Source organism: Dipodomys spectabilis, unplaced genomic scaffold (genome assembly GCF_019054845.1).
Source record: "Dipodomys spectabilis isolate Male_0828 unplaced genomic scaffold, ASM1905484v1 ptg000054l, whole genome shotgun sequence".
NCBI classification, from domain to species: domain Eukaryota; kingdom Metazoa; phylum Chordata; class Mammalia; order Rodentia; family Heteromyidae; genus Dipodomys; species Dipodomys spectabilis.
The window spans coordinates 20,307,132-20,330,214 of NW_024870731.1; the positions used below are offsets into that span (position 1 = coordinate 20,307,132).

Consider the following 23,083-nt stretch of genomic DNA (forward strand, 5'->3'; position numbering starts at 1 on the left):
TGAAGCCCTGGGTTCGATTCCTTACTACCACATAAACAGAAAAGGCCAGAGGTGGTACTATGGCTTAAGTGGTTGAATGCTGGCCTTGAGGAAAAAGAAGCTCAGAGACAGTGCACAGGCTCTGAGTTCAAGCCCCAGGACTGACCAAAAAAAGAAAAAGTACCTAAGCAAGGTGTGAAATTCAGCCTGCAGAAGGTGACCTTTGTCCTGCTAATTAAATTTGATGCATGTGACAGCTTTAGTATGAACAGTTAACAGTTAAAAAGTATGAGAAAAGTATATTTTAGTGCTCAATATTAAAAGAAAGGATGGTATATCATCTTTTGATTTGATTTTAGAAAGTATCTTTATATTTCAATGTAGTGTGAATATCTGTAATTTAAGAGTTTGTCTGGGTGTCATGCCTGGAACTCCTGAGGCAGTAGGATCATCTGGGGTATGTAGCAAAAAGAAATGAAACCAGGAGTTCATAAAACATTGAGCATACAAATCTGCCTTGCAAAGAAAGACTGGCTCAAGTTGTTTGGCTTCACTGTCTTGCAGTGGAGCCAGAGTCCTCCCCATCCACCCCAGTGTAGGGGGTAAGCAGCAGGGTCTTCCCAACTGAGCTGCTGTCTCTTGGTTCTGTTTCATAGCTCTTGGAATGGAGAAATGATTAAGTACTTTGATATAAAGGGTAGTCTGAATGTATAAATGACAGAAAAGGAAAAAATTTGCCATCAAGCACTTCTTACTTATTCTTTACTAGTCACCATTAAGAATCAGTTCTACTTAGACTTATTCTGAAAAGATTGTCAAATAACACTGTTAGATAATAGGAAATTTCTTTCATATATTCATTCATCCTTTCTGGTGACTTGTGTATTGTCTTTGAACTCTCTTTCTTTATTTCCATCTTCCTAATCTTTTAAACATTCCAACCCTTCTTAATAGTTGCTGATTTGAGCATAATGAGCTTCTAGTCACCCTAAGGTGTTTTGCATTTTTCAGCAGCACCATTATAAAAACATCCTTCCGACTTTTTTTTTTTTTTTTTTTTGGTAGCTAATTGGAGATGCGTATGGCACATCTTTGAACTGGGATTCTCAGATTTCAGTCTCCTGAATAGGAATATAGGTCACCAGCATCTGGCGCCAAAAGCAGGATTTTTTAAATTATTTAAAATAGGTTTTAAGTGGGAAAGAAAAATTGTAAGGGACATCTACCAAAATCAGCTAAAACACCTTGGTTGACTTTACTTATTTACCAACATATAAACTCAGGCTTATTTTATTTAGGCTATGAAATTTTTCTTCACCTGCTTTTTCTTTTGCCTAGTTTGGAATTTTTACCCACAATTCACTTGGTGGAAAAAAATGACCTTTATATTAGATGACAACATCTGTTGATTATTCTCAACTCTTGGAGCAGAAAATTCTTACATAGAATTAAGTCAACACTAGCCGGGCGCTGGTGGCTCACGCCTGTAATCCTAGCTACTCAGGAGGCTGAGATCTGAGGATCGCGGTTCAAAGCCAGCCCGGGCAGGAGAGACTGTGAGACTCCTATCTCCAATAAACCACCAGAAAACCGGAAGTGGCGCTGTAGCTCAAGTGGTAGAGCGCTCGCCTTGAGCTGAAGAGCTGAGGGACAGCGCCCAGGCCCAGAGTTCAAGCTCCACGACCGACAAAAAAAAAAAAAAGAATTAATTCAACACTAAACAGTTCTTACTAATGGGTCCAAAAGATTCTTATACTTCTTAAAATTTAAAAAAAAAATTGACTTTGGTGTTGAAGGTAACTAAGGGTCTGGTTTATAAGCCTAACTAGGGTTAGAGGCATGACTTAGGTGGAAGAGGGCCAGCCAGTGAGCAAAAGCAAGCATCAGATAGCAAGTTTGAGTCCTGGTCTGGAGGAAAAAAAGAAAATAAAAAGAGAAGCCTAACTAGAACCCTAACTTCATACCCATTTTAAGTCAAGTCTGCACACTCTTTTTTCTTTGCCTTTAGTATGAAAAGACACAGACTGTACTCTCAGAACTGAAGTTGAAGTTTGAAATGACTGAGCAGGAAAAGCAATCAATCACAGATGAGCTCAAACAATGTAAAGACAACCTGAAGCTGCTCCGAGAGAAAGGAAATAATGTAAGTCTTTGCCAACTTGGCTTAGTTTTGACTGAGAGGAAGGTGAGGAACTTTTTTCAGAGGACTTTATTACTGATTTTGGAAACTAGTGGTTAGGATTCAGGTGAAGTATATGCTTTTCATTATGAAAGTCTATGATGGAATAATTGTACTATCAGAGTTCATAAGAATTTGCCCCTTTAACTTGTATTCCTAAAAGGGCCTAAGGACTACCTGGAAGATGAATCTTGTTTACCATAAAACAACTTGCTCAAGAACTTTTTCCAGATGAATCTGAGGTTCTATCACTGAAACCATCATCTGGTTATTTCTTCAGTGCTAGGAAATGAAGCATTGTACCACCAGGGGCTCATATAATGGAAAGGCATCCTTAGCATGCAGTTGTATCAGAAAAGGGAGATTTAGATTTAGGAAGGTTGCCATTTAATACTAATAATGTACATTCCTAGAAAGTTTATTGTCTGAATCCTTTAAGTACTAGGAAACAACTGTTGGATTTCTGTAGGTCTTTCTAGATGTGTTTGTGAGACAGACACACAGGTTGAAAAGATGGAAGAATTTTTTACTATAAATTGAGTTTGGAAGTATTTGTTTTTTCTTTGGTAGGACAGTCTTCAAAAAGATGTTATACTAAATAAATGTCATGTTGTATGTTTTGGTGGTCACTGCCTTTTGTGGGCTCTAACTGGTGGATGTTCAGTGTTTTTGGTTGTGCTCTGACTTATTACAAAGTCTCTCACGGCTTGGACACTGCAGGGGATGTAAGCCACATGCTTCCTGTGGAAGAAGGCACTCTGCTTAACTTGCAACAAACACAAGTGCAAAAGAGTGATATTGCATGGCCATCCAATTGTGTAGTTGTATTCTGAATGCTCATGAGTTGTGTCCAGCTGTCTTTGCTTGAGTCATAGATTTTTGACAGTAAAGGATTGCTGCTTATGTAGAAGCCTTTTAGAAATTGATGAATGAGAAGGCTTTATGCTAAGCAAAAATGGATTATTGCATTATGTTAAAAGTAAACAACAAAATTCTAAAATCAGATCGCAGTGGTTGATTATTTTATTCTTTTGTCTTAATCCATATACCTCTGATTATAGAATTTCAGTCCACCTTCTTCTAAGTTAACCTATGAAGACATCTAGCATAGTCAGAATGGACCCCTCCCAATATATTTATTTATAGTGATAAAAAATTATATTTTACCTTAGGATGAGTTTCCCTTTGTTGTGATGCTTAAAAACTCAATCAGAACTGGAGGCATGGCTCAAGTGGTAGAGATCCAACATTTCACCAAAGGGTAGCATTCCACCATCCAACCAAGTGAGAGCACAAGACCTTGAGTTCAATCTCCCCAGACCTAAATAAATAAATAAATTTCTTCCTTCCAAATACCAAGTCCTGAGACTCATCTGCCTGTCCTTATGTACCAAGTGTTTATCATGCATTATTTCCCATTCTTGCCTGATTTAAGAAGTGCACGTTATCAGCCGGGCACTGGTGGCTCACGCCTGTAATCCTAGCTACTCAGGAGGCTGAGATCTGAGGATTGCAGTTCAAAGCCAGCCTGGGCAGAAAAGTCCGAGAAACTCTTTAATAAACCACCAGAAAACCGGAAGTGGTACTGTAGCTCAAGTGGTAGAGCGCTCACCTTAAGCTGAAGAGCTGAGGGACAGCGTTCAGGCCCAGAGTTCAAGCCCCACGACCAACAAAAAAAAAAAAAAAAAAGAAGAAGAAGAAGAAGTGCACATTATCATAGGGCACTTTTTTAGCTTGAAAGAAATACTACCTCAAAAGCAGAAGAATTTTAAGTGGGGAAAGAAAAAGGCTTTGATGAAGGAGTAAAATAAAGCTTAGCTATTGCCAAAGAAGTATATTATCCAATAATGAATTTCAGATATAGAACAAAGAATAAAATACTCTGAATCAGAGCATCACTTGGTGAAGAGTTGTCATTGCTCTGTTTTAATGTGTGCTGTGTTTCATTAGGGTACCCATAATGACCTTTTAAATTGATAGTTTACAAACCTAAGAGTTTGTCCTTCTAGATTGTGTTAGATGTCTTTAAAAATGTTTGAATCAGTGCAAAACCTGAGTGAGTGATACACTTCTATTACCTCAGTCTTCCTTTCCTTCCTCCCACCCCCTTGGGGTCTAAATCATCTTATCTAATTTTTTCATAGCATAAAATGATTTTAATATCCCTTCCCTTCTTTAGCCTTCCATATTACAACCCGTCCCAGCCGTATTCATCGGCCTATTCCTGGCTTTCCTGTTTTGGTGTTTCGGTCCATTGTGGTAGAGAAAGGTACAAGCACTACTGTTGAGTCCTTGTGTGTGTGTCCCCGTCACCTGTTTGTGCCATATTTGTAATATAGTGCATGGCAAAACCACACGGGTGTTTTGTTAGCTGAAGCAAACCCTTCATTTAGTATGCCATGTATTTGTGTCATACCAATGAACAATCAACTAATCATGTAACATTTTGTCTTGTTTCCTTTGTAGTAATGCTAACCACAAATTAATTCCAACGTAACCAGTTATTAATATGCTTCCTTTAACTAAGTCTTTATCTCTAGCAAACTGGAGTAAACAATAAATTTCAACAATATTAGTATCCCCTTCCCAATTATGTGTTTATTCAGATTTGAATGAGAAAATGAAGAGTTTGCATCTTTGAAGTTTTTAGCGGCTTTCTTCTCCCTCCTTTCTTCCCTCTTACCTTCTTACAGTATAGAATTTTTTTTTTGTTTCAACTATTTGCCTGTTTCCTCTCTGGCTATGAATATAATATGAAAGACATTAAAAGATACAGTCCTCTGAAAGTTAACAGGGAATAGGCCATCTATGCTAGCCTCTAACTGGCACATGTATGAGCAGAGCATATGAAATGATCACGTGACTTCATTGCATTAGACAAGATCTTTAACAGAAGCATCAGAGGACCTGCTAATGACATTTTCCATCCCAGCTCTGCCCTGACTTTTTTGTCCGTGGTTTCAAGTTAGAGAATCAAAGCCTAGACCATTTTCTATCAGTCAAGACCATTTTCTTTCTATCACCTTAACCACAAGCCTCTGTATAGAACTATCCCAAGACATGAGTCTGATGTTCATCAAGAAATAAACACTTTAAGCCGGGCGCTGGTGGCTCACGCCTGTAATCCTAGCTACTCAGGAGGCTGAGATCTGAGGATCGCGGTTCAAAGCCAGCCCGGGCAGGAGAGACCCTGAGACTCCCATAAACTCCAATAAACCATCAGAAAACCGGAAGTGGCGCTATAGCTCAAGTGGTAGAGCACTCGCCTTGAGCTGAAGAGCTGAGGGACAACGCCCAGGCCCAGAGTTCAAGCCCCACAACCGACAAAAAAAAAAAAAAAAGAAATAAACACTTTAGGCAGAAACATACAGCAGGCATTGGAATCTGTGGATGTCAGAATAAATAGAGCAGGCAAAGCCTTGAGGGTAGAAGACACAGAAAACTGCCCAGGTTTTTCCTGGGATGTTTTGAATTTCCCAGGAATGGTCCTGCTATTACAGCCCTCCTTTTAGGCTCTCTTCTCTCCTTCCCCCCACCCCACCCCACCCCCCCACACACTTTATGCTTACAATGCAAGGACAAGATTTTTCCAATGTTCTGTTAAACATTCAGGACTCTCTGGAACCAAAGGGTTAATAGGTATGGAAAGAGGGGAGAATGTGATATTGACTCTTGGTTTCTTTCCACACAGAAACCCTGGCCCTGGATGCCCATGTTGGCTGCCCTGGTTGCGGTGACAGCCATCGTGCTGTATGTGCCAGGTCTGGCCAGAGCTTCTCCATGAGAGTGTTTCTTGAGTCTGTACACCGTCCTCCCTCTAGAAGCGGCATCACACTCATGCTGGGGACAGACAGAACCATTTTCTTCCTTTTTACCTCTTAAGTCAGCAAAGTGCAAGAATACAGCTATAGGGTCATTGCTTTAAATTATATAAAATGTATCTGTCTATAGAAAGGATATAAAGTGTGACTTTATTCTACTGTAAGCAATAATTTGCTTGCAATTTTTCATGTAATTTTTAAATTAGTATGTTGAGATTCTGAATATTATGGTGGCCTAAAGTAGGCTTCTTGGTACACCAAATTATTTATACCATTAAATTTATGGGTATCTTACTCTGAATTCTGATGGCCAGATAATTCATTTTTCTGATTCGATGACAACCCAAACCAAACACCAATACATACATGGGAAGAGAGGCCCTGTGTGCTCAGTGCCTATCAGTTTGAAATGTATACACATATATATAGATATATTTTTTACATATTTACGCCATTTTTACTTGTTATAAAACCACTGAGCTATTGGGAACAAGATTTAGAGACAACTATTTGTGTGAATTTTTTTTAAAGGAAAAATACATTTGGATAATATTCTGTTATAGTGATAATTTGGGGAATATGTGCACATTTGTTCAGCCTTAATGTGACTTGAAGATGTAGAGGACATCAACTTAGAAAAACTTTCCATGAGAGTGTGTATTTTCTTGAGCAAACTGAAGTATTTCGGGAGCAAAAACAGTAATTACACAATTTCAGTGCAGTCAACCAAACTGTTGAGTCAATTGGAATGTAACTTATTAAACCTCATGTATTTAAAGAGATATTTTCCTTAAAAGCCAAGTTACTTTCTCATATACAACATTTTAGAAAGCATGATTTTTTTTCTGTCATCTTTTCCTCCAAGCATGTTTAATCGAAGAAAGAATGATATCTTTTTAGATAAGCTTTTATTGACTTAATTTGGTTATGATGTTTCCGAATTAATTCACATCAAGGTGAGCTGTTACCTACCCACAGATTTCCGGTCAGGTATGCAAATGGTTATTTTCTTTTTGTTGTTGTTAATTGGGACTTTTCTGTTCATTAGAAGCACTGTTCCCAAGATTGGTAGTGTTCCATGCACAGTGAAGCACCTAAACACTGCTTGATGTTATAAATTTTAAAACACAGAAGTGAAAGCTTAGCTATGGCGTTGTGCAGCACCATAGTTATGTCAGTAAAGTTTATTTAGGTCATAGAATGTCCTAAAGTATCACATAGTTAAAGTTTTCAGTCAGTAAAGACTGGGAGGGAAAGTCAGTGAATTGGATTCGATGTTCTGTGGAAATACATAGATCTAGGCAGATATTGAAACGGGAGTTTAGGATATAATTTGCCTTGTGATGTTTGACAGTCATTGTTTATATTTTAAAAGTTATGTTTTTAAGCTACTTGGGATTGTGTTGGGAGGATCACTAGGTTTGTGGAGGAATTAGTCACAAATGACTTATAGAAAATACTGTCATATAGTTGATTTCATCATTTTCTGTTGCAGGAAGCCACTCCACCACAGAATGCTAATATGCCAGTGGTACCCAGTACCTCTTGTATATAGGTTATTGCAAATATTGTTCTGAAATGCTTAACTTCAAAATTACATTTTTTAAAGTAAATAATTGTTTGAAATCTATTTTGTAAAGATATAAAGTACAATAGAATTTCTGGAGTACAGATTAAACTATTTGCACTAACACACGTGATGTGCATGATTTAATAAAATAACTTTACTCTCCCTATTCATGTTTTGGATATCATTGAAATTCTTACTACGGACTCTACTGTTTGATTGTTCATAGTCTTTGCTTGAAGTGGCTGTATGCAACATAATATATTGGCATTCTTCTAATTCATTTCTGAGATCTGAGGATTGCAGTTAGGAGCCAGCCTGGGCAGGAATGTCCATGAGACTCTTATCTCCAGTTAATTGGCCAAAAAGCTAGAAATGGAGCTGTGGCTCAAAGTGGTTGAGCGCTAGCCTTGAGCACAAAAGCTCAAGAATAGGGCCCAGTCCCTGAGTTCAAGCCCCAGGACCAGGACCAAAAAAAGAAAATAAAATGCAGAGTTGTTTCCTCTGAGTTAGATTGCCTTGTATTTAACTTCTCTAATTTTTCTCCTTTTGCTGGGAAGATGGCTCAGTGGCAGAGTGCTTGCCTCACATGCGTGAGGCCCTGGGTTTGATTCTTCAACACCACATAAGCAGAAAAAACCAGAAGTGGCGCTGTGGCTCAAGTGGTAGAGTGCTAGCCTTGAGCTGAAAGAGTTGAGAGACAGCACCCAGGCCCAGAGTTCAGGCCCCAAGAGCGACAAAAAAAAAAAAAAAAAAAAGTTGAATAACCCACCAGGCACCAGTGGCTCACACCTAGCTACTTAGGAGGCTGAGATCTGAGGATGAGTTTGAAGCCAGCCTGGGCAGGAAAGTATTTACTGTTATTATAAAGGTGATGTACAAAGAGGTTACAGTTACATAAATCAGAGAAAGAATGCGTTTCTTTTTGGACAATGTTACCCTTCCCCTGCCAGGAAACTTTAACTCCAATAATCTACCCAAAAAAGCCAGAAGTGGAGCTTTGGCTCCAGTGATAATGTTAGCCTTGAGGGGGAAAAAAAAAAAACTCAGGGACAGTGTTTAGGCCCTGAGTTCAAGCCCTAGAAAGATCATAAAAATAACCCTACCATGTATATTTAGGAATTATTTGGAAGTGTTACATAATGTGGTTAGAAAAGAATTGTGTTGTCATCTTGCCTCTGCCTCTTAGTGGCTTTGTTACTGGGGTAAATTATTTCTTAGTCTCCATTTCCTCATCTATGTCTTTAAAATGTGGCAAATAAGACTTTTTATTTGTGGTATTACTGTGAAAATTAAAAATATATGTGAAGAAATATGCTTAGTTGGATAATGAGCCAATTGCCCACCATAGTTTAGAATTCCAATTGTAATCATGTTCAGGGCCACTTTGCTCACTGGTGTAGTATAGACCATTCCCAGCACGGTATGAGGTTTTCAACCAGAACTAGTAGTGCATGGTTCTATCTTCAGATATGACCCCCCAGTTTCTTTGGCTTCTTCCAGTGATTATATATCTACTTCCAAAAGGATTGAAATCTGCTACTAAGAAGAAGAAAAAAAATCTGCATGTAAATCAACTAAGTTTAAAAATATACCTTGCTCCAAAATTTTTAGTTCTGTAAATACACTTTGAGAACATAATCATGCACGCAACATTTTAACTAACAGGACATCTAGCACAAAATTTTTGTAACAATAACAGATAACTCACCTAATTATCCGACAGTAGGTTATTGGTTAATTAATATTGACTATGCTTACATAGTGTGTGGGAAGAGAATTCCTACTATATTAAGTAATAAAAACAAATAACAAGTGTCAAGTAACCCTTGTTTTAAAGAGTAAAACAATGTAGATATACATGGTATGTTCACAGCAGGGGGACTTGAAATGATTTATACCCAGACAACGATAGTGGTTGTCTTTCCATAGCTGTGTGTAAACTCTTTCCTTTTATGACTCCTGATTTACTTTGACTAGTAAATATATGGTGCTTCTGTGAATGTAAAAAAAAAAAAAAAATTATTTGAAGCCAGGGTTGGTGGCTCATGCCTATAATCCTGGCTACTCAGGAGACTGAGATCTGAGGATCACAGTTCAAAGCCAGCCTGGGCAGGAAAGTCTGTGAGACTTTTATCTCCAATAAACCACTCAGAAAACAGGAAGTGGAGCTGAGGCTCAAGTGTAGAACACTAGCCTTAAACTGAAGAGCTTAGGGACAGCTCTTAAGCCTAGAGTTCCAGCCCCACAACCAACAACAACAACAACAAAAAAAAAATATTTAAAGGGCTGGGAAGGTGGCTCAGTGGTAGAGTGCTTGCCTTGCATGCCTGAGGCCCTGGGTTCGATTCCTCAGTACCACATAAGCAAAAAGAAAAAAAACCGGAAGTGGTGCTGTGACTCAAGTGGTAGAGTGCTAGCCTTGAGCTGAAGAGCTGAGGGACAGCACTCAGGCCCAGAGTTCAGGCCCCATGACCGGGCCAAAAAAAAAAATTTTTAAAGCCAGGACTGGTGACTCAAACCTGTAATTCTAGCTATTCAGGAGGCTGAAATCTGAGGAGGATCATGGTTCACAGTCAGCCTTGGCAAGAAAGTCCTTAAGATTCTTATCTCCAATTAACCAACAGAAAACAGGAAGTAGAGCTGTGGCTTAAAGTGGTAGAGCTCTAGCCTTGAGTGAAAAAACTCAAGGGACAGCGCCCAGACCTAGAGTTCAAGTCCCACTACTGACAAAAAAAAATTACTTGATTTTTGCTCTAAGTTAGAAACAAAAAGATTCCATATGGTTTTTAGAATTGAATGAGTAACTAAATTGCCAAAGTACTTGTCTAAAGGAGTTAATATTCATTTGTATTTATAAATTCCAGTTGCTATTTAATAATTACTGTACTTGTAAACATGCTTTATATGTGTATACATAGAATTAGAATGCTAGAAACCTTTAGTGATCTAGTCTCACCTTTTGCAGAGTTTTTTACTTGGAATTATAATAATAAAGTTGAGAACCAAGATGTTCTCTTTTTTCCTGCTCCTCTCCAGGTTTCAATGGCTGTGTATCTATTTATTTAGCAAATACTGAATATTTGATATGAGGTACTGTCCAGATCCTGGCAGGGCTCAGTCTCTATTTTCAGAGAGCTTTGAACATAGGGGAAATGCCAACAAGGAAGCACACTCTAGGGATTACAGTCTAGTAGAAGACCAGGAGCTGTGGAGGCACAGAGAGAGTGTGCTTCCTTTCAATGTCACCCACAACCAAGGTTATCCAGCCGTGGAGCCAAAGGTGAGTTGTGGAGGAACAGAACAAAACTGGTTTCTCTTGAAGTACTTGACTTTAAAACCCATTAAGGGGGGATGGGAATGTGGCTTAGTGATAGAGCACTTGCCTAGCATGCATGAAGCCCTGGTTTTGATTCTTCAGTACCACATACACAGAAAAAAAGCCAGAAGTGGTGCTGTAGCTCAAGTAGTAGACTGCTAGTCTTGCACAAACGAAGCTCAGGAACAGTGCCCAGGTCTTGAGTTCAAGCCCCAGGAATAGAAAAACAAAAACATTAAGGGCTAAGCTTGGTATTCTTGGGAAAGACATTGCAAATAGGAAGTACCTTTTTTTTTCTTCCAATTTTAAATGTTTTGGTATGTATTAAATTGTATATAGTAAGAGGATTAGTGATATTTCCATACCTCCCAACCCCCTCTCTGAAAGGAAGCTCCTATTGGTGGGCTGAGGCATGGATTGGATGAATAGACTAGAGGCATATGTTTACCATGTCTCAGTAGATTAGACAGCTGTGTATTTTATCCTAAAGCTAAGTATGTTTCCAGACCAGATCCTAGGATATATGATATATTGCCCTGTTGTAAAAGACATTGAGATAAAACCTATCAAGAAGACAGGAACGCTGAGAAAGGGGGCCTAGGGAAAATGGGGAGCCAGCAGAGAAACTTGGTGGTGGTTGTGCCCAGCCGGTTTGTACTTCCTCCTTGTTTTATCCCTTCTTGTACTGACCAGAGTATACTAGGTAGCTAGGCTTCATTTCCAGAAATTGTTACGTCTGTTTGGTAAAGTTCCATCCTGAACTTTTTCCTTTTTTCTTTTTCTTGTGGGGGGAGTCCGGTCATGGGGCCTGAACTCTGGGCCTGGGCGCTGTCCCTCAACTCTAGGTTAGAGCTCTACAACTTGAGCCACAGCGCCACTTCCGGCTTTTTTCTTTTTGCTTATGTGGTGCTGAGGAATCGAACCCAGGGCTTCAGGCATGCAAGGCAAGCGCTCTACCACTGAGCCACCTTCCCAGCCCCCTTCCTTTTTTCTTTTATTTATTTTATTAATTTATTTATTTATTGGTCGGTCGTGGGGCTTGAACTTGGCCTGGGTACTTTCCTTTAGCTCTTAAGCTGAAGGCAAGCACTCTACCACTTGAGCCACAGCACCAATTCCAGTTTTCTGGTGGTTAATTGGAGATGAGTCTCATAGACTTTCCTTTTCCTGCCTGGGCTGGCTTTGAACTGCGATCCTCAGATCTTAGCCTCCTTAGTAGCTACGATTATAGGCATGAGCCACTGGTACCTGGCTCTGTCTTTTATTTTTAAGGTGATAGGACTTAAACTTGTGCCCACACTCCAACCCCTCTTCACACTAAATTTTTGTGTGTTGATTTGTTTCATCATCTCATTCTATGTAAACTTTGAAGCAAATATTAACTTGAATAGCATTAGAATCCTTCCTGACATTCTTCAGGCAGACTAGGGAAGAGCTTCCCCCAGCATTGAAAACCTCTTTTATTTCCACTCCAGCCCCAGGATTCTGTCATAAACTTCTCCAGTCAATCTGTGCATAGTTGTGTCACTTGGGGTTTTGTGAGATAATTCAACTGCTTATTTAACCTCTCCCACCATCTTTCCTCCTTCAGTTCAAAGAAAATCTTCAGGGAGTTAGGCTGGTTTTGTTTTGTTTTTTTGTTATACTGGAAATTGAACCTAGAACCTTACACATACTTGACTACTCATCAATACCCATAGCACAGATTTAAATTTGTATGTATGCTGGTTCTGGGCCTTGAGCTCAGCCTTGTCACTGTCCCTGAGCATTTTTAAGGCTAGTGTTCTGCTATTTGGGCTACAGCTACACTTTGTTTTTTTGCTGGTTAAGTCTCCTGGACTTTTCTGTCCAGGCTAGCTTGAAACCTCGATCCTCAGACCCCAGCCTCCTAAGTAACAAGGATTACAGATGTGAGCCACTGACACCCAACTCACCTGAGTTTTCAGTGACTGTTGAGTATGAACAATGAACCAGTGGCTTTTTGGGTTGTTTTTTGTTTTTTGTGGGTTTTTTTGGTCTTCTGGACCAAAAACCAGAAACCACAGAAACTAACTATGGCTTCCCCTTTTCTTGTGTCTTGTTTCCTGTTTGCCTAATTGATTTTTTTCTTCTTCTTAACTCCTTTACCCTCTCCCATTCTTTAACCTATTCTTTCTTTTTGTCTCTTTGAATGCCTTGCCCTCCCAGCTCTTTTCCTGGTTTTGTTTTTTTTTCAGGACCATCTATGGAGAAATGGTCTTGTGAAAGTGGGTGTAACTGTAACATCCTCCTCACTGCTTGCTCCTGGCTGTGACTGAGTCTTGGCTCTGCCCTTTTAGCTGGCTACTCTAGGAATTGGTCTCCCTCCTAGATCTGTCTTCATATGCAAAATGTGATCATAAAATGCCCTCCCTGCCAGGCATGGTGTTGTACAGTCCGAACCACTCAGTATGGGAAGAGCATTTCAGCTCCTGACTTTGATATTACCCTGGCCAACATAGTCCTTGGCTTCAAAAGAGGGAAGAGTGGTTGAGGCAGGAAAATCTGGTGTTCCAGTCCAGATTGGGCTACTGAGAGTAAGATGTCTATAAAAACAAACCGCAGCCAGGCCCCAGTGGCTCATGCCTGTAATCCTAACTACTCAGAAGCCTGAGATAGGAGAATCACAGTTAAAAGAAGCCCAGGCAGAAAGAAAAGTTGATGAGAGTCTGGGAATGTGGCTTAGTGGTAGAGTACTTGCCTAGCATGCATGAAGCCCTGGGTTTGATTCTTCAGTACCATAAACAAAAAGCTGGGGGGTGGGGGGGGGAAGCTCTGTGGCTTTAGTGGTAGAACGCTGCTAGCCTTGAGCAAAAGAAGCCCAGGGGAAGTGCCCAGGCCCTGATTCAAACCCCAGGATTGGCCCCAAAAGAAAAGTTTAAAGCCGGGCAATGGTGGCTCATGCCTGTAATCCTAGCTACTCAGGAGGCTGAGATCTGAGGATCATGGTTCAAAGCCAGCCCAGTCAGGAAAGTCTGTGAGACTCTTATCTCCAATAAACCACTAGAAAACTGGAAGTGGCGCTGTGGCTCAAGCAGTAGAGTTTCACCCTGAGCTGAAGAGGGCAAGGACAGCACCCAAGCCCAGAGTTCAAGCCCCATGATCAACAACAACAACAACAAAAAAAGATTAAAAAAAAGAAAAGTTTATGAGACTTTTATCTCCAATTAACCACCAAAAAAAAAGCAGAAGTGAGGCTGTGGCTTAAGTGGTAGAGTACTAACCTGGAGCATGAAAGCTCAGGCCCTGAATTCAAGCATTGGTACTGGCACAAAACAAAATTCTAATCTTTCTCAAACTCTTCCACAAAAAGATAATGAAACAAGCTGGGGGTGGGGGGAATCCCAATGTTCAAAAAATACAGAGATCAAGCTGGGTACCAGTGGCTAATGCCTGGAATCCTAGCTACTCAGGAGGCTGAGATCTGAGGATCAAGGTTAGAGGTCAGCCCATCCAGAAAAGTCCCCATGCTATTCTTATCTCCAATTAACCACTCAAAGACGGAAATAGAGGTGTGGCTTAAAGTGGTAGTGCACTAGCCTTGAGCAAAAGAGCTCATCAGAGGCAGCACCCAGGCCCTGAGTTCAAGCCCCATGACCATCCCCCCCTCCAAAAAAAAAACTACAGAGATCATTCAAAGAAATGTAAGTTACATTACAATATAATGTAAATAATATATTTCACAATATTCACATTTTAAAAAAGGAAGAATGGGGCTGGGAAGGTGGCTCAGTGATAGAGCGCTTGCCTTGCATGCCTGAGGCCCTGGGTTCAATTCCTCAGCACCACATAAGCAAAAAGAAAAAAGCCGGAAGTAGCACTGTGGCTCAAGTGGTAGAGCGCTAGCCTTGAGCTGAAGAGCTGAGGGACAGCGCCCAGGCCCAGAGTTCAGGCCCCATGACCAGACCCCCCCCCCCCCCAAAAAAAAAAATAGCAAAAAATAAGGAAGAACTGGGATTAGGGTATGGTTGAAGTTGCATAGAAAGCTTGCTTAAAGGCCCTACATTCAGTTTCTAGTAACATGAATACTTTGACAAGTGGTCTCTCTTCTGCTTTTGAGAAACTCAGACCAGGAAATAATGGGCGCAAGTTCTTATTCACAGAAGCATTGTTTGTAACATACAAAACCTTTCCTATAACCTAAAAAAATAATAATAACAGTAAGGAAACATGAATTGTGTTGTGACCATGTGATGGGACACTGTACAGCAGTTAAAAATGAATTGAGTTTATATCAATTCCAATAGAGTAAAAACTATTGAATAATTTTCTTTTAAATCCTACTTTGTCTATGTGGGGAAAGTACAGATTGGGCTGGAATAATTACCAGCTTCCTAAGATTTGCTTGTGGAATGGTGGTGGAAGGGAAATGAAATTTAAAAGGATAAAGGCAAAAGAGGGAGAAGACAGCAATTTTAGCTGTCTAATTAATGTAATGTTTTATGCCAGCTCTAGTGCTTGAACTCAGGGCATAAGCACTATCCCCCCTACCTTCTATTTTTTAAAAGACATGTGTGACAAAATTAAACATTTGTAAGCTGGCACCAGTAGGGCACTCCTGTAATCCTAGCTACTCAGGAGGATAAGATCTGAGGATCAAGGTTTGAAGCCAGTCCAGAGGAAAGTCCATGGGACTCTTATCTCCAGTTAAGCAGCAAAAAGCTGAAAGCAGGAGAGCACCAGCCTTGAGAGAAAAAGCCAAAGGAGAACATGCATGAGTCCTTGAATTCTAGCTTTGGTAACTGGCATAAAGAAAAAAATTAACCTGTATTTATTTAGGGTGACAGATACGTAAGTGTTTTCTGTGATATCTTCCACGTTTTGTTTGCATTTGAGGAAAAGCATTCTTTCCATTGCACCTGGGAGCATTGGCTCTGTACTTGGTCTTGCTTATGCAGCTCCACCAAGACCAAAATGGTAGCTGTGGTTGGAAAGGTATAAGTCAAGAAACCAAAGTAAATTGAGTAACCAAAAGTTGTTATATTTTACCTTTTATGGTTATTTCATCTTCATGTGCATGAACACTATCTTCTGGAACTGCTGCCATCCTCATAGACAAAGGAGCCTGTTACACACAGGCTTTGAGCTACTGGGCCTTAGGCCAGCTGTGACAATGTTCGTGATCATTGCAGCAGCTTTGCCAAGGACTTCTGTGAAAGTGAGGAGCTCTTAATCAAGTAAGTTCTTTCCTGTCATCAGCTCTGAAGCCCACGGAACCAAAGGAGTTGCTCTTTATCTTCCTGGACTTCCTTCTGTCCACAAAGGGCCTGTTTCTAGACAGGCCTGACTTAGAGCAGCCGCCTCTTTGTTTTGTGAGGAGCAACTGAAATGGAATCATTCCTATAAGGAGCTGATGATGGTCGTGTTAGCTAGTAAAAAGTACCTTTTTTTTAAGGTCAGAGACTGGGATTAGAACTTAGTATCTAACATTTTTACTCATTGGCTAGCATTCTATCAACCTCATGAGCCTCTCCTCCCACCCAAAAAAATTTATTAAGAAAATAAAACTGATGCTCAGCTAGACATGGGTGGCCCACACTTACAATCCTAGCTACTCAGGAGGCTAAGATCTAGAGGATCACATTTTCAAGCCAGCCTGAGCAGAGAGGTTCAGGAGACTATCACTAATTAGCAAAAAAATAAAAAAAAAGCTGAACGTGTGGCTCAAATGATAGAGTGTCAGCTGCATAAGCAAGCCTAGTGAATTCAAGGCCCTAAGTTCAGCCTGTGGTACCACAAAAGAAAAGCAGTCTGATGATCAGTAGTCCTAACCTAGCAGTCAACTCTAGTCCTGGGACCAGTGGCAGTGGCAGCTGGAAAGAAAATGAGGCTCCAACTAGAAGTATAGCTATTTAGGACTGTTACCAATGTCCTCTGAGTTTTCAAGAGCACTGGGAACTGGACTTTATTTCATTTTCTGCATTAAGAGGGGGAGGGGTAGAGAGGTCTGTGCAAGATGAACCATGCCAAAGGCCATTTGCCAGCCGTCACCCTCTTTCCTAAGCAAACCTAGTTTATAAAACATCAGCGGTGACTTATGTTGCAGCTGGACTTCTCAGACAAATTAAATGTTCCCAAAATCTTAGCACTAAATTCACAGTTGTCAGACTTCAGGATTTTACCACGCTTCTTTTGGATTTTGTTAAAAAACACACACACAGCTACTATTAACACATCATTTCATCAAAACCATTATAATTCTAAACAAAGACACATTTCATGTACTAATACATCTAATCTGCAATTCCTTCTGAAACTGTAAAAGCCAATTAGAATTGAAGGTTTATATTTTGAAAGGTAATGTGTCTACACTCCATAATAAAATGCAATTTTCTGCAGTAAACCTTACAAATATTCGACTAAGTGGAAGTAAGTAAAAGCCATAAATTACCATATGTCAGTTCAAACCAGGCCATTCTGCCAAATGAGTTTTGGTGTTGAACCAAAAGACTTGGTTTTCAGAGACTTCAGATTTTGATCCTGTATCATGAAAGGAAAAGTTTCATCAAGTTTATAATAAACATCCAGCTTTGCAAGTCACCAACCATGCTTAGAAAGTTTTTGCCTCATGTTGCCCTGGTTTCTAATCATTGATGCCTTATAATTTAAGCAAAAAAGCTCAGGGACAGCCCCCAGGCGCTGAGTTCAAGCCCCGCTGTGGGCACACATACACACACAAAAATAGCTGGGCACCAGTGGCACAGGCGTGTGATCCTAGCTATACAGGAAGCTGAGATATGATGATCGCAGTTCAAACCAGCCTGGGCTGAAAAGTCCCCATGAGACTTTTATCTCCAATTAACCACCCAAAAACTGGAAGTGGCACTGTAGCTCAAAATGGTAGAGCACTACCCCTGAGCAAAAGAGCTCAGGGACAGCTGCCCAGGCCTTGAGTTCAAGCCACACAACTGACAGAATAAAAATTAAAAAGTCATAACAGACACTCTTTAGGGCTATTTGTGGAGCTAAGAGATAATGCCTGTGCTCAGCATGTTACCCTTCTGTTCTCAGGTCACTAGACCACTAGAGACTGCACTAGTGATTGGACGTCTGGGTGCTTCTGATTGGCCAAGGCAAGGGAAACCTTTATGCCGTGCTGTCCACACACACACACACACACACACACACACACACACACACACACACACACACACACACACACACACACACACACACACCGTTTACCCTACTCCCTCTTACAGCATGGAGCGCTCATGCATAGGTGTGTGAAGTATTTTTGTCATTGGAATCCCAGTCTGTCTCCTAGCACCTCAGCTGTGTGGGCCCTGGTTTCCCACTCTGTGCGCCCAGACTGACTCCTCTTCAAGTACTGGAACACACCTCTCCCAGGCTGCCTCCATGTGGCGAGGTTGCCCTTCGTGCTGAGTGCCCTGTGGAGCAGCAATGATCTGTTAGCTTTCAGTGATGGCTCTCTAAAGGATCTGAACTGCAAAGACCATGGTAGGATTGGTCTGTTCCTGTCTGTACATCCTGAGGGAGCATAAAATGTTTGACCATTCAAGTCATATTGTGTTTTTCATTGACTCTGAATCAAATGACTTCTCCAGGGAGCAGTCTGGCCAGATAGAAGGGAGTGAGGCTTCCAAGACAGGCCTTGGAAGACAGGAAAGATTTGAACTATCAGAAAAATGTACAAGAGGAAGGTGGAAACATGTCAGGTATGAATGAATGATTTCACACAGACTGCACCTAAGCCTGAAAGCGATTAGAGAGAACACCAGGAAGGAGAAGCCTCCGGTGAAAGAAATGATTGAGTTGTTGGGGAATGCCATTCAGCCATACATCCACAGGTTCTCCCATGCAGATACAAAGGGCATGAAGGCTATCCCATGACAGAGAGTTGTGCTCTGCATTATGAGGAGCCGGGGGTGGGGGGAAAGGTAGGTAGGTAGACGCTATCTAAGAGAGGCATATCTGTTTCTGTCCCAATGTCTATCAGGAATTGCCAAAGCAGGCCAGGCATGGTGTTTCATGCCTGTAATCCCAACTATTCAAAAGGCTGAGGCAGAAGGAATATGGGTTTCAGGACAACTTGGGCTACACAGTAAGACTTTGTTTCAAAAATAAGAGCCAAAATGACCCCTTTTTGTTCTCAACATCTGGAAGGCTTTGTCTGTGTCTTTCCCATTGCCATGAGCATTTCCCACTTCATGGTAATGGCTCTCCTTATTAAGCTATAAATGTCTAACAGGGCTGTGTATCGGTCAGTGCCACCCTTCGGTCCCCCACAGCCCTGGGAGGCATAGCCTGCAATTTTCAGATTTTCCTCAGTTTCCTCTTGCGTATTAACTCCTTGCAGAGATTCTGGCTCCAGACACTTATTGCATTTTTCTGATCAAAGCTTTCTTCAGAACAGGGTGTTCTCCATACCAGGAAGCTTAGAGGGACCTGGACTGAATCATAGGAAGAAGAGCTAGGCAATCACAATTCTCTCCAGTTCCTGTATGTGTTGGTTTAACCAAAGGCAATGCTGCTGCTTCCATGAGCTCAAGGTGAGCAAGTTTTAGTTAATTCAGCGCATAGACTTACTTTTTGTAGTAGTTTTCTATTGATGGCAGAAACTCTGGCAGAAACTTCAACCTGGCACGGGAAGTAGGCACTACTGTCTGTAGGTTGCTGCTTCATATCAAGTGGTCCCAGACAGTTTCTTTGAAAAGGTGAAATGTGAGCAGAAATGAAGAAGCTGTTTGACTATCAGAGGAGAGAACCAAACTGGCAGTGGGAATAATATGTGCAAGGGCCCTGAGGCAGGAACATGCCCGGTATGTTGTGTAATGCCCATTTCTGAGACCTTCAAAGACCACCAGAAGCCAACACCGATGTAAATGCAAAAGAGTCTATTGCAAGCTCGAGCTTGGTTCTCGAGCACTTGGTTGCAACCAGTGATGCTAAGCAGCCCTGAGCTCAACTTTTACAGCATTTTTATACTAGTGAATAAACAAGTTTAGGGACCTTCCAGCTTGGCAATTATATGATTGGTTGGCATTTAAAAAGTGCACCTGTCGGGCTGGGAAGGTGGCTCAGTGGTAGAACACTTGCCTTGCATGCTCGAGGCCCTGGGTTCGATTCCTCAGCACCACATAAGCAAAAAGAAAAAAGCTGGAAGTGGCGCTGTGGCTCAAGTGGTAGAGCACTAGCCTTGAGCTGAAGAGCTGAGGGACAGCGCCCAGGCCCAGAGTTCAGGCCCCACGACCGGACCCCAAAAAAAAAAAAAAAAAAAAGTGCACCTGTCTGTCTATCACTGGCTAGTGCACCCGAACTGAACTGCAGAAGCTATTGAGCACAATACCTTTAGGTTAAGGTACAATTCTCCTCTCTGCTGTTTGGCTTTTGCTAGGGCCATTGGGACCGCTGGAACACTTTGTGATTTTTTTGGGGGAATATGAGGTTATTCATCGGTCACCCTATTGTTCCCTAAGATGGTGGTTAGGTAGCTAATTTTTAAGATGGAGTCACTTTGGTCTCACAGTTGGAGGACAATAGAAGAGGCCCGGGCTGAGTGGGTAAGGGAGCAGAAAGGGCAGAAGTCAGGGAAGTAACAGGAATCCAACTAGCAGGACCCCACTGGGCTGTTGTAAGAATTGTAGCCATTCCTCTGAGTGAGAAGGGGAATGTTAAAATCTAGCCCTTATTAGATCTCAGTATGGATATGTCTGCTGTGGTTAAAGTAAAAATCCGTGCACAGCTCCCTGGAACCATTGGAGTCACAACAATAGACACACAAAAAATAAAGAATTGTCTCAGCAATACAAAATCTACTTCTGTGCAGAAGGGCAGTCCATTAGCCAAAAATCTGGCAAGCAAGCACACAGAGCAAGAGGGCTAATCCCTTATTATCCCTAAACCCAGCTGGCCCTGTCCATTTGATCAGATTGGTAGAGCTCAGGTTTACAACCTGCTTGTGATTGGCTAGTTTGAATAGGGTAGAATGCATTCTCATAAGGTAACTTTGACATCAGGTAATCTCAAAATATATCCACACTCTCAGCTATTTGTGGAACAGTTTGAGGTATGTCTTACTACCATCTTGAAAAGAAACCAGTTTAAGACAAAACGTTACATTTCAAAAACTCTTCCTGGAAGTGGTGCTATGGCTCAAAGTGGTAGAGCACTAATCTTGAGAAAAGAGCTCAGGGACAGCATCTAGGCCCTGCGTTTAAGCCCCATGTCTGACAAAATATAAAAACAAAAACAGGTAAAACTCATGAGGCTGGGAATGTGACTTAGGGGTAGAGTGCTTGCCTAGCAGGCATGAAGCCCTGGGTTCGATTCCTCAGTACCACATAAACAGAAAAGGCTGGAAGTAGTGCTGTGGCTCAAGTGGTAGAGTGGTAGAATGCTAGCCTTGAGCAAAAGAAGCTCAGGGACAGTTCTCAGGCTCTGAGTTCAAGCCCCAGGACTGGCAAAAACAACAATCAGAAAACCCTCTTCCTTATCCCAAAGCAGTTCCTCTTTTCTTTAATAGCCAAACCTCCAGGCCAAAGCAAGAACTAACACACTTTGATAGAAAATACAGTTTTTCTCACAACTCTTAACAGCAGCCCATGCACAGCTCTCCTTCCCCAGTGTATCACTTATTCCACAACTTGCTAGACATATTGCAGCTACCCTACAACCATCCCCTGTTTCTCTGTAGACTGACATTCAGGCAACATACCCACATACTCCCAGGCTAGACCATGGTGTGCCCAGCTTTAAACCAGTCATGGCAGCTAAAGACTGCCATAGAATAAAGTCTGTATAGCCAGCCTCTCACACCTTCATGCTCATGCCCAGCCTTCCAGGCAGCCATACACTTCTCCCTTTAGCAGCTGGTGCTATGATTAACGTCTTCCATGTTCCAAAGCTGGCAGTCTATCAAATGCCCAAGGACGTGGGCGCGGTGATGGGGAAAGCATGGTACCCGCTTGCCTGGCACATCTCCATCCCTGGCCACCCAGAATGAAGACTGTATGGATCTCTGCTCTTTGACCTCTAAACGTCAAGAATACGTCTGAGACAAGCCAGGCACAGTAGCTCAGGCCTGTGATCCGATCTACGTAAGAGGCTGAAATCTGAAGATCATGATTTGAAGCTGGCCCAGGTAGGAATATCCATGACTTATATCTCCACTTAACTACAAAAAAAAAGTGGGGGGCTGGGAAGGTGGCTCAGTGGTACAGTGCTTACCTTGCATGCATGAGGCCCTGGGTTTGATTCCTCAGCACCACATAAGCAAAAAAAAAAAAAAAAAAAGCCGGAAGTGGCGCTGTGGCTCAAGTGGTAGAGCGCTAACCTTGAGCTGAAGAAAAAAAAAAAAAAAAAAAGTGGAAGTGATGCTGTGGCTCAAGTGGTAGAATTCTAGCTTTGAGCAAAAGAAGCTTAGGGACATGCCCAGGCCCTGAGTTCAAGTCCTAGAATGAGAGACAGACAGAGAGAGATACACACACACACACACACAGAGACAGAGGTCTGAGCCAGCATTTTCAAACTTAAACATTACCCTCATATGGGCGTAGTTCTGAATGAAATGAGGTGTCTGAAACCTCAGGCTCTGGTTGGCCTCTTGCTTTTCTGCTTTCTGCCTTCTCCTAAGTTAGCATGCTAGCCCCAAACACCTGAGCATCCTCAGACCTCAGCACCTTCTCCTTTGCTTTGCTTCAAACAAAGCAGGTCTTTTCTAAGTGAGGGAGGGGGTGTATGGTGGACTTCCCATGGGGAATAGGCCCTCCCTCCAATTCATTGTTTCCATACAGAATTCCAGATGCACTGGCCAGGCAAGCAGAAGACTCATTCATAGCCAGAGTCTCCAGGCTGGTGTTTCTATGTCTCCTTCCCGCTCCCTATCATTCCAGGCTCCACAAAAGGCCATAAAGGTAGACTCAGGGCAAAGGAGATTTTGTATGTCTCTGATGGGGCAGGGAAGAGGTGGCCATACTGGAAAGAATCTTGGTTGGATTTGCATCCACTTAGACTAGACTACGCTCAAAGTAGCTTCTAGCAAGTGCCCCTGGGAAAGTCCCTTCTTATCCCTTTTCTTTTAACATGTGATTCTCTTGCTGGGTGCCAGTGGCTCACACTTGTAATCTTAGCTGCTCAGTAGGATGAGATTTAAGGATCACTGTTTGAAGCCAGCCTGGGCAGGAAAGTCCATGAAACTTTTATCTCCAACTAACTACAAAAAAAAAAAAAAAAAAGGC

General features: G+C 41.6%; 1 protein-coding gene across 25 annotated transcripts in view; it reads left to right on the forward strand.

Moving 5' to 3' along the window:
- LOC122108226 (sarcolemma associated protein) overlaps positions 1–7,715 on the forward strand; it is a 123,439-nt gene extending 115,724 nt beyond the window's left edge. For 13 of the 25 annotated variants that reach the window (XM_042680222.1, XM_042680236.1, XM_042680223.1 and 10 more), the window contains 2 exons: positions 1,988–2,122; positions 5,850–7,715. In XM_042680222.1, the coding sequence (XP_042536156.1) occupies positions 1,988–2,122; positions 5,850–5,942 (228 nt within the window). In that variant the 3' untranslated portion in view covers positions 5,943–7,715. Of the gene's footprint in view, positions 1–1,987; positions 2,123–4,337; positions 4,428–5,849 lie in introns of all 25 variants that reach the window. The other 12 variants (XM_042680224.1, XM_042680237.1, XM_042680225.1 and 9 more) reach the window with 1 other exon arrangement.
- The last annotated feature ends 15,368 nt before the right edge of the window (positions 7,716–23,083 follow it).